Below are 11,101 nucleotides of genomic sequence, written 5' to 3' on the forward strand. Positions count from 1 at the left end.
ACATCACCTTGGGCTGTGGTGTGTTCCTTTGTTGGACGGACTGTCTAAGGGACAGTCAACATGACAAACACTTTTACCTCAGCAGAAGTAATTTTGCTCTTGTTGGAGTGTTTCATAGGAGCAACCCCAAGGGGTAGCAGATTGATATTTCTTCAACAGCAGGTGGAGAGATGGTAGGAAAGAATAAGTTCAGGACTATCATGATAATGGCAGCTAATGCCAGTGAGGCCATTCTTATCTTGCATCTTCAGCAATGTGTAGGTATTATCTGGGAGCTGTATGGGATTCTAACAGCTAAATCCTTTTTGAGTTTATAAAAAGATAAAGGATGAATTTGAGACACGTGGTAACTTCTGCTTTTTTCAGTTTGGATTTTTTGGAAATCCACATCTAGCCATAAAGGAGGGCTCTTTATTCAATCCTTCTGGAAGCGAATATTTTTTTCTGATTCCACGCAATGTGTTGGTAGTTGCTTTCTGCTCCCCTTATGCTTTTTCACCTTCTGAGTAAAAGAGAGACTGCCTGTTCTTAGAATTACAGCTCTGTTCACATTGGTTTCATAAATAATAAATAGACATTACAAGCACTATGTAAATGATACTGCAGCAAAAGTTACGAGAAGCTGTTACCAGTTATGGTGCGGTTCTGTGGCTGATACTTGGTTAACCATTTAGGAAATGTGGCAACAATTTATTTACATTTTTTATAATGTTTTCATCAGTGCGACCCTGATATGAAGTTAGATTAGATTAGTGGATGTTGCTTTATGATAAGGAAATATAGCTTAAATTAAATAACTATTCCCTCTGGGAGAAACTTGCTGAACGGTGGTAGCTGTTCCAGAAGTGAAGTTGTGAATCAATAGCATTTTTATTTCTCATATTTCTCTCTGTCAGAGTTCAATACACTCAGACCAAGTTCTTTCAGCTCTTTTATATGAGCAGGAGTTGGATATTAAATTTACTTTTTTGGTATATTTGCTACACAGGATTTTCATTTAGTAGGGTGAGAGAGATACATAGGTATGCTCACCATCATGACATTGGACATCCCCAGTCATGGTGGAACCTGTGGGTTGAAGCCAGCTCAAGCCCATTGCTCTTTTCCAAGTTTAAGTATTTTTATCAGTTTTCCAGGTCTTATACTTTTATGTTGGGTTGGGTAGAGCCACATATTCACACCCTCCGTGCTCATTTTGCTAGCTCAGGAAGACATTATTCCTCATTAATTGTCTCAGGGTACCTGGTGATTCCCAGGTGTAAATGTCTTCTCTAAAAGTAAGGTTACCCTCCCATCTCCCTGATGTTGAGGTAAATGGAACTTACTTTATGATCTGTCTTCCCTGAGATCATATGTTTTTTGCCCTTTGCCTTTTTGCCCTCTGAGCTGTCTCCACTGTGTGTGTGGGGGGGGGTGTGTGTGCTGATCAGTCACACCCTGTCATTAAATTGGCTTGGTGTTTTATTATACCTGTTAAAATCAGGCCACTTTTATAGTTACCATTATCTCTTGCTGATGAAAAAGAAAGAAAACCTGTCAAAGTGCCCTAAAGGACTGCAGAAAACAGCCATACTGTGAACTTATATGTGGCTCATGCAGCTACTGGGGAAGGAGAAAACACATTTTGAGTTTTATGGTTCTGAGCAAAGTATGCTCACACACACCTGCAGCAAGGTGGCTCTTGCACTGAGTGGTAAGAAGAAAGTTGGTTCTGCAATTTCCTAACTCTGGTTTTCCTCTGTAGCACAACTTACAGAATGGTGAGAGACTATTTCCTTTCCCCTCTAAAGGCCCTCAGCTTTCTTTTTTACTTTGCCTGTCCTTTCTTTTCTTTCCTCCCAACTCATGTCTGGGAGGCCAAATGTTGTCACCAAATAATCCTGGCACCTAATTTTGTGTTTTGTTTTTAGGCAGCAGAAGCACTACCACAGAAAGTGGAGCCAGAAGGCTGGTAGGAAAGAGAAGTTGGTGATTTGAAATCCTGCAGGCTAAGCTGAAAGCAGGCAAGATCAGAGGGATCCTACTGAAAAAGGAAAACAGTTAGAAGAGTTGGGGAGGACTGTTAGCTTCCGAGGTGGAAATAATGTTATCCAATGGCATGAATCCTTACCCTGTCATTTGCCTTTTGCTACCTATTCCTTCAGTTTAACAGCAGTTTCCCAGAGAGCTGTTTATGCCCACCTTCTGTGGGAAGTTTGTCATTCTTTCCACCTGAATGGTTTTAGAGTGACTTGTTAATGTGCTGCTCTTGGGATGGGCTGGTGGGACGTGTGAGGAGCCTGCCCATGTTCAGCTGGCTGCCAGCTTCTCCCACTGCACGGGCTGCTGCGAGCATCCCCACCACATATAGAAGGGTTCACTCTTAGTCCTCCAAGTGGTGCGAGTTCAGGTACTGATGAGTTCTGATTCGTTGAACCGTTGGCTGTGTCTGTGATAAGATCTCCTGCAGGAAATTCTGAAGACCAGGGAGAAGTTAAAACAAAATACATGCTGTTAAGGAGATTATGCTGTGCAGCAGGGACTCGAGAGCAACATTTTTCTCTGGAGGTGTTGGGTGTTCAGCCCTTGCTCATGAGCCTTTTTTTTCTGACTCCTAACTAACATGGGCACATTCTCTCAGAAATTATTCAAATCTGCCTCTTTTCAACTAGAGATATGTCAAATTATGAACAGAGACTGGCATGTTTAATTTGAAATGACTTCTGTGCAATGTGCTAAAAAAAATATAGGTGAGATCTTTGGGAATTCCTGGATACTAATTTCTGTGTGTCCTTTCTGTAAGTGTGTCTTTGCTTGTCACTCTATCTGTTCTGTTGACAGCCACTAGAATTCCTCAGGCCCTAAATGTGGCTGGCTCTTGTGGATGCCAACCATACATTCCTAGCCAGGTGGAATGTTATCCTGGATATGTCCTCTGAGCTTGGCCTAAGTCTTCCACATTAGTATTATATTTGTGTAGCCACTTTGTGTTTAGGCCTGCTTTGTCCAGGTATATCAGTGCAGAGAAGGATCCATACCTCCTTTGGTCTATTCGCTAGAAAGATCTTGTTCTAACATGACTTGAGGACATGTTAGCTTGTTGAAAAGTGCCTTGTTTTTCAGATTCCTTCCATCTTTGACTGAACTTGCAAGGGATGCAGTATTTAAATATCTTGCATAAGGTTTTGAACATTGATATGATGCTGCTGCTGCTGTGATAACAATGAAAAGATTTCTGTCTAATATATTGTCAAACTGTTTTTTACTGGGTTTTGGCGGTGAGGAAGGGATGCTGGTTTCAAATTGGTGCTTAGCAAGAACACTGTTTCTTCTTTGGAGAGTATGGATGCTCTGAGGGTTGCTCTCCAGCTCAAGATGAGCATTAAAATGTTAAGGTTCGTTTTCAGAAGGATGAAATGCCAACTGGTAAGGTCTCTTCCCTGCTGTTGTGAAATACCATCTATCCAGAGTGCTGCATCAGAAGGTGTATTGGAGGTGGTGCAGCATCCCAGGGCCTTATAGCATTGCACAGTGCTCCTGGAAGTCTGCTCCTGTGGCTGGAACGGTCTTCAGCAGATGTAGGAGTGGTAGGAAGGGAGCTGTTTTCCATGGCTGGTGGCTGTTAGGGTACTGGGCCGAACGCCTGCAGGGAATGTGCTGCCTTTTCTGCCAGGAGCTCCAGAAGGCTCGAAGGAGAAAGGCGAGTCAGTAGCATTATAAAAGCTTCTTTCTGTTTGTATTAAAAGGGCAATGGTTTGTGAGTGCCTGGGAACCAGAGAGACAACTGCAGGAAAAACCCGGGCAGAGGGAGATCTTTGGATCCGCACTAGCAGGTCCGGTTTGCTCAAGGACGGGCTCAAGAACAGTCAGCGTTCGGAACTCTGAGCGGAGGTGCCCTCCCTCGCGCCGTTTCCCAGGGAAGCCGTAGGGTGTCTCGCTCCGGATGTTCAAATCCAGAGGGAAGCCCCGCCTCGGGGTTCGGCCCCGCCTTCTCCCCGTCCCGCCCCGCCCCGGGGCCCGTCCCGTCCCGTCCCGTCCCGGCGGAGGCAGGAAGGGCCCGGTCCGGCCGCGGCGGAGGGCGGGTCATGGAGCTGCCCCGGTGGGAGCTGCTGGCGGTCAGTGAGGAGCTGGACGAGGCCGAGCTGGCGGCGCTGAAGTTCCTGAGCCGGGAGCACGTCCCTAAGAGGAGGCTGGAAGCCGCCCGGAGCGCGCACGACTTGTTCGAAGCGCTGCAGGAGAGGGGCGCGCTGGAGGCGGGGAACTTGGCCTTCCTCAGGGAGCTGCTCTACCGCATCGGGAGGATCGACCTCCTGGCTGCCCACCTGGGCTCCAGCCGGGAGCAGGTGGAGCGGGAGCTGCAGGTTGCCCGCCCGGGCGGGGCGCGGGTGCCGCCCTACAGGTGAGTGCGGGGCCGGGCTCCGGGCACAGCCTTCTCCTGCCCTGAACGCCGCGCTGAGCTCCGGCAGCACCCGGGCGGCTTCCAGGAGAAAGCAGGAACAGGCTGTACGGGAAGGTGGCATTTCAGCCCAGCCGAAGGGAGGACACCGGGTTGTGCGCGGGGCGGACTGGGCGAAAGGGGCAGTGCAATAGTGTTAAATTGTGCTCAGGGACATGCTTGCGAACGCAATGAAACAGTTTCCTCCATTTCTCTTTCTAGATACTTGCTCTTTCAGCTCTCAGAAGACATCACCAAAGATGAGCTGATGTCTTTCAAGTTACTTTTGGATGGAGAATTACCAAAAAGCAAGCTAACCCCTGAGACTGTAAGAATTTATTTAATTCTTTTAAAAATGATTATTATAATCCATAGAGGAAATAGGGTTGCCCGTGGGGGAATGGATCTCTTCTTTATGGCATCACTCTTAAGGTGAAAACACCACAAGAAAAAGGGTGGCCCTGGGGCACATGGGACTTGTCTGTGCTGGTGTTGGGCACAGCCTTTGCAGCCACATCACACCCAGTGTGCCAGGCACTGAGGGTGTCACATCCGAGCACCACACGAGGCTCAGGGCACTCAGTGGCTTTAATCAATGAAAGACTGATGAGCACATTCACTCCTCTTGCCCAACTGGTTTTTTTTACTGCTTTCTAAGCCATTTTCAAATATAGAAAACCACCTGCTGTGGATATTATTTTATGATTTTGGTTTTTTTAATTTCCAAGTGCAGAAAATACAGATCTAAGCAGCAGATCCTTAAGAAGGCTAAGGCCAGTGAGCTTGGAGTTTACAAATAGCCTTGGAGGAGATCCAGTGCTCTTATGGTGTCCCAGCCTGCTGGGTACTTTGTTCTGTCTAATGAGCACTTTGAGGATAGACTATGATCATCTAGTGATAGCTGTTCTAGTAAATCCTTGGGGTGACCACTGTGTTCTGCCACTCACTGTTTGACAAGAGCTTCTGTCCCTTCAGTCCCCTTTTGCTTCACTGCAATCTCTACACCATACTTGTGTGGTTATACTCCTTTTGCCATTACTTAAGATGGTCAGTACAGTGATTCTTGTGTTTCACCTAACTGCAGAAGATAGCCACTGGAAGTCAAATGAATGAAAACATTCAAAATGGTATTATATATTCCTGTATGACCACCATTAGATCTGGGTTAGATCGTGTCAGATCTTGGCAACTCTGAGCTGGAGAAGGGAAATGAATATGTTTTGAGGTTATGTTTTTACTTAACAGTACTGGTAGGTTTTGTTGAACTAGGTTGTATTGGCTCAGCTGAGGTCTCAACTGAGCTACCAGTCAGCTGAACTGACTCTGTGGCTTCCATATACTGTCAGTACATTAAAGCTTGGGTGCACATGCTCTAACTTTACTCCCTGTGGCAGCATGGATGTGCCCTAAGAGCAAACTGCCTTTCTGATTACCCAGACAATGCTTGACATTTTCATTGAGATGGAGAAGAAGGGGCTTCTGGGAAAAGACAACCTAAGCGTGCTGAAGAGTCTCTGTGAAAAAATTAACATCAGCCTGTGGAACAGAATTGAAGATGGATTAAACCTATTTGGTAAAACAAAACAGCGTCTCCCCCTTAGTTATTCTTGAAGTAACCCATAGGTATCATACAGGACTAATAATAAATGCTTTTCAGGTCAAGAAGAGATGCTTATCACAGAGGAAGAGAGGGGAAGCACGGGAGGCCCTGAAGGATATCTGGCATTATCTGTGGCACCTGAATTTCCTGGCAGTTGTAATATCTCTTCCCAGGTATGCCAGTTTCTTAGAAACATCATCATTTTGTCTTTGAAGAGATCACCCCTCCATGAAGTGAACAGTTATTATAGACCAACTGTTAAAAGTATGGTCTAGAAAGAAGAATGCAGCACTCTATATCCATTATTCTGTGGCTCTGTCACAGGCACAGCTGCTGCAGTGTTACAGCTTCACAATCATCTGCAAGGGGAGCAAGGCAGGCCGAGTTTATTATACCAGGGAATACGCAGTTGGCAGGTGGCTTGGCACGGAGCTGTGGGTGAAGGCAGCACCCCCTGGGAGCTGAGCATGACAGTGGTGGTCAGGGGGTGTCGTGCACAGACTCCCAGAGGCAGTGGGACACTGCACTGCCAGGTCCTGGGGAGCAAAGCTGTATAGAGAGCTGCCTGGAGAGGAAAGCATCTGGCTCTGTACCCTGCTGTGCTCTGGAGGAAAGCACGGTAGTTTCACCAGCAGTCTTTCTTTTCAACAGCTTGAGGCTTACAAAATGACTAGCCGACCCTGTGGAGTGTGCCTAATCCTGAATAATCACAATTTTGCAAAAGCTAGGGAAGCTGTACTGGAACACAAATACCTGAGGGACCGGAACGGGACAGACGTGGATGCAGGTACAGTGAACGTTAAAGAGGAGTTTGCGAATCTTCAAAAACAGATACCTTGTTTCTTTTTCTATACTAAAGGTCTGAATTCCAGTCTTCCCTTTCTGGGATACTTCTGTTGTAGTGGCTCAGTAGCTCTGTTTACTGTGCTTACAAGCCCTAATCAACTCAAGCTTTTACTGGTTGACACAGAACAATTTGCCAGTATTTTGCACTTTTCCTGAGTTTACTGCAACCTTAAAACAGCAACCTGAGCCTGGACTTTACAAGCTAGGCTGTCTTTGCATCAGCTTTGTGCACACTACTATTACAATACGCAGAATTGGAAACAGTTCTGCTGCTGAATGAGACTTGGGCGTTAATTATTTAAGATCCAACTTTAAAAAAAAAAAGGAGGGAGGATGTTGGTATTCAGAGGCCCTGATTTTAGCAGGCTGTCCTGCAGCCACAGAGCTCGTGGCAGGTCCTAAGATCTGTCAGATCAGTGTATTTGCACTGTCTATGCCAAGAGATAAAATCCATCAATGGGCCTCCCCCGATTGAACTGAATCCAACTTAATTCAAGAGTCAGAGCCAAGGTTTTTCTTCCTGTGATGGGGGTACCTCCCAGATGGGTAGTGCTGTCCTCTTGGGTAAAGCAACTGAAGCAACTGCACTGTCCAACACCTTTTGAGAGCCAAAAGGACTAGCTGTAAAGTGGGTGGGGGAAAGAGACACAGTTTTCTTAATAGTTCTGTATGCTTTCCAGATGGAGGCAAGAGTGCAAGGATGCCTTCTAATGACAATTAAGGGAACTCAGTAGAGAGATGATTAGTGATTAGACTACTCGATTATTTTCAGACCAGCAATGTAACTACTTGGATGTAGTCATGTAGCAGGATCTGAAAAAAAATAAATCAATTACCTCTAGAAATACAATTTGCTATTGCATAGTCCAACTTTCATATAATGAAATGTCTCCAATTTCCCTTCTGTTTACCTTCCAGCGGCTCTGAGAAATGTCTTTAGCAAGCTTCATTTTAGAATAGAAGAATACAGAGACCTCACTGCAGACGAAATCCGTAAGACTGTGAACATCTTCCGGTGTGAAGACCACGAGGACAAAGACTGTTTTGTTTGCTGTATCCTGTCTCATGGGAAAAAAGGCATTATATATGGTGTTGATGGGCAGGAAGTACCTATCCGGGAACTGACCACTTCTTTCACTGTACAGAATTGCCGCTCACTTGCTGGAAAACCAAAAGTCTTTTTTATTCAGGCCTGCCAAGGTAATGCTTTCCATAAAGGCGTGACCATTGAAGCAGATTCTACAGAGGAAGATGCTTCTGTGGAAAGAGATGTGAGATTTCAGCTCGACTGCATCCCTGCAGAGGCAGACTTCCTCTTGGGCATGGCTACCCTGCAAGATTACGTTTCCTACAGAAGTCCAAGGGAGGGGACCTGGTACATACAGGCGTTGTGCCAGCACTTGGAGTCCCGCTGTCCTCGGTACCTATGTTTCCATAAGCTTATTTTTGGCAACACCCATATTTTCCTTCTAAACGACAGGGATTTTATTTGGATGCAGAGATAGATGATATGCAATGGGAGTGATCACTCAGAGTGAAAACAGTAATGTAGGACAGAGCAAAACCATGCAAGCTGTTCAAAGCAGCTTAGCTAACTGCAATGGAGCCTATTTGAAACAGGAGCCATTAGCACTGGTATAGATTGAGACAGATGAGAATGTGGTATTTTTCCTGTTAACTGCCTCCCTAATACAAAATGTACTTGTGTCTTTGCAGAGGAGAAAATGTTGTCAGCATCCTGACAGCAGTGAATCGAGAAGTGAGCAGAAAAACTGGTGAGCGGAATGCAGAGAAGCAGATGCCACAGCCAATTTTCACATTAAAGAAAAAGCTCATCTTTCCTGTTAACTAAATGGGAGAGAACTACATGTCAGAGGGAGCTGCAGCATTCTGGAATCAGCTGTATCAGCTAAGAATTTGGTAAAACAGACTTTCAGTGTGTCTGCTCTTACTACAACAGCAGGTACTATTACTGAAAATACAGCTGAGGAGAAAAAGCCTTAAGAAATTTCTATTAGTACATGTGACACTTTATACTGGAGAGCATCTCTGATGTGGTCTCCAATAGGCAGATTTTAAAAGACACCTGTTATGAAACCTTGTATATTTTATGCCTAACTAACTTTTGCACAATAAAGGAGGGAGTGCTGCAAATTTTATACGAAATAATCAGCTCACATGAATGTGTTTTGTTACTTCTCCCCATCACTTAAAATCATTCCTTCTTAGTGGCTTAGTACACCTCAGGATGAAGCCAGGCATTTGTCCTCCAGCATCCTTAGCAGGATGTGTCTGTGTATTGGGTTTCTGTGGCCAGGTTTTGGTAGCAGGGGGGCTACAGGGGTGGCTTCTCTTAGAAGCTGCCAGAAGCTTCCCCTGTCTGGTGGAGCCAATGCCAGCCGACTCCAGGACAGGCCTTCTGCTGCTGGCCAAGGCCAAGCCAATTAGGAGTGATAGTAATGCCTCTGTGATAACATATTTAAGAATGGAAAGTTTTTGAGCAGTGAAAATTCCTGCCAGGGAAGAGCGGAGTGAGAAAATGGGAACAACAAAGTAGACACCAAGGTCAGTGCAGAAGGAGGGGCAGGAGGTGCTCCAGGCACCAGAGCTGAGGCCCTGCAGCCCGTGGTGCAGCCTGTGGTGGGGCAGCTGTGCCCCTGCAGCCCATGGAGGACCATCGGGGTGCAGGGACCAACCTGCAGCTCATGGAGAAGCCCATGCTGGAGCAGGTAGATGCATGAAGGAGACTGTGACCCCGTGGGAGGCCCATGATGGAGCAGGGTCCTGCTGGAGACCTGCAGCACATGGAGAGGGAAGCCCACGCTGGAGCAGGTTTTTCCCAAGCAGGACTTGTGGGCCCTGTGGGGGACCCATGTCAATACAGCTCATAGGTGAAGGACTGCACCCCATGGAGGAGTGACCCATGGGACAACAGTTTGGAAAGAGCTGCTGCCCAAGGGATGGACTGACACTGCAGAGGTCCATGAAGGACTGTCTCCTGTGGGAGGGACCCCACAGGAGCAGGGGAAGGACTCCTCTCTCTGAGCAGTGGCAGAAACAACAACTGACCCTAACTGCACTTCCCTGCACCGCTGGGGGGGAGGAGGTAGAAACTGGAAGGAAGGAGGGGTAGGGGAAAGGTGTTTTTAAGATTATTTTACTTCTCACTCTTTTGAGTCTTTTGCCCATGATGGTGATCAGTAAGTGACCTCTCCCAGCTCTTAACTCGAATCCTTCGCTGACATCAAAATTCTTTCAACAACAGATTTTCATGAGAGCAAACTGCTTGCTCTTTCCTCCCTTCCTTCAAGAACTAGCACACTCTGAACTAACCTTGCAAAAAAACTTCTCAAGATCATTTTCCACAGTGCATTATCCTGGAGCTTGTTCTTAGGTAATTTTTTTTGGAGCAAGAACTTCACACTTTTGACATCTTAAGTCCTCTGCAATTCCATATAGCAGTTGCCTGACAATAAAGAATAGAGAGACTGTTCAAGAAAATTATAAGAAGTAAACACCACAATTACACATTTGAACTGCAGAATGTCCAGCTTCACATTTGAGAATGTTCAGTTATCCTGTGTTCACTTACTGATCTTTGAGTCTTAGTTCTAAGCACAGAAAAAGTCACTTGGTAAGTACCTGACTCCTTGAAACATTTTATATTGCCTCCTGTGGTAAGCATGCACAGAGAACAGTTTCAATCTGAGATGGCTAGTGTTAGACAACACAACACTATTAATGCTAGAGGAACATAGCTGCTGTAAAATAAGGGAGGGAAAAAACCCAAAACACCACACCCCCACCCGCACAAAAAAAAATCCCAAAATACCAGAAAACAAATGGATTCATTTAAAATGAGGCTCAACATTCAAATATTGTTTGGAGGCTGATAAGCTATTCTTCATTTGTGAAGTTTTTCTCAAGTAAAAGGCTTTCTGAAGTGCAGCAGAAAGTTCTCTGTTCACATATTTACTATGCAAAGTCAGACCACAACTTGTACTGCACATCTGTCACCTGTACCTGCTTAGGTATAAACACAACAGCCCAGCATAGCCTGATCCCAGGTTTTAAATCGATTTCCTGGCTTCTAAAGCCACCACTTCTGCAGATACCAGATCACTAAGCTTGTATATAATAATCACTCAATTTTAGCCAAAAAAAGCCCAATTCTAGGTTTGTACACTACAGTGTTCTATAACAAGATGACATCTGGAACAAACCACAGAAGATGACCAAAA

At 45.5% G+C, this 11,101-nt stretch overlaps 1 protein-coding gene across 1 annotated transcript; it reads left to right on the forward strand.

The window, feature by feature from the left end:
* The first annotated feature begins 4,024 nt into the window (after positions 1-4,024).
* LOC108506670 (caspase-8-like) lies at positions 4,025-9,029 on the forward strand. The gene is made up of 7 exons (XM_017833954.1): positions 4,025-4,378; positions 4,637-4,742; positions 5,852-5,987; positions 6,072-6,187; positions 6,666-6,801; positions 7,779-8,280; positions 8,577-9,029. The coding sequence occupies exons 1-7, from the start codon at positions 4,065-4,067 to the stop codon at positions 8,710-8,712; spliced, it is 1,446 nt and encodes a 481-aa protein (XP_017689443.1). The 5' UTR covers positions 4,025-4,064; the 3' UTR covers positions 8,713-9,029.
* The last annotated feature ends 2,072 nt before the right edge of the window (positions 9,030-11,101 follow it).

Source organism: Lepidothrix coronata, unplaced genomic scaffold, assembly GCF_001604755.1.
Source record: "Lepidothrix coronata isolate B3197 unplaced genomic scaffold, Lepidothrix_coronata-1.0 Scaffold7, whole genome shotgun sequence".
NCBI lineage: Eukaryota > Metazoa > Chordata > Aves > Passeriformes > Pipridae > Lepidothrix > Lepidothrix coronata.

What these genes read in the sequence shown, in the direction of transcription:
- LOC108506670 (XM_017833954.1), top strand. Translation starts at nt 4,065, where the DNA reads ATGGAGCTGCCCCGGTGGGAGCTGCTGGCGGTCAGTGAGGAGCTGGAC. An exon ending in AGATGGATTAAACCTATTTG is followed by an intron (nt 5,988 to 6,071) that starts GTAAAACAAAAC and finishes AATGCTTTTCAG; the next exon opens with GTCAAGAAGAGATGCTTATC. An exon ending in GTTGTAATATCTCTTCCCAG is followed by an intron (nt 6,188 to 6,665) that starts GTATGCCAGTTT and finishes TCTTTTCAACAG; the next exon opens with CTTGAGGCTTACAAAATGAC.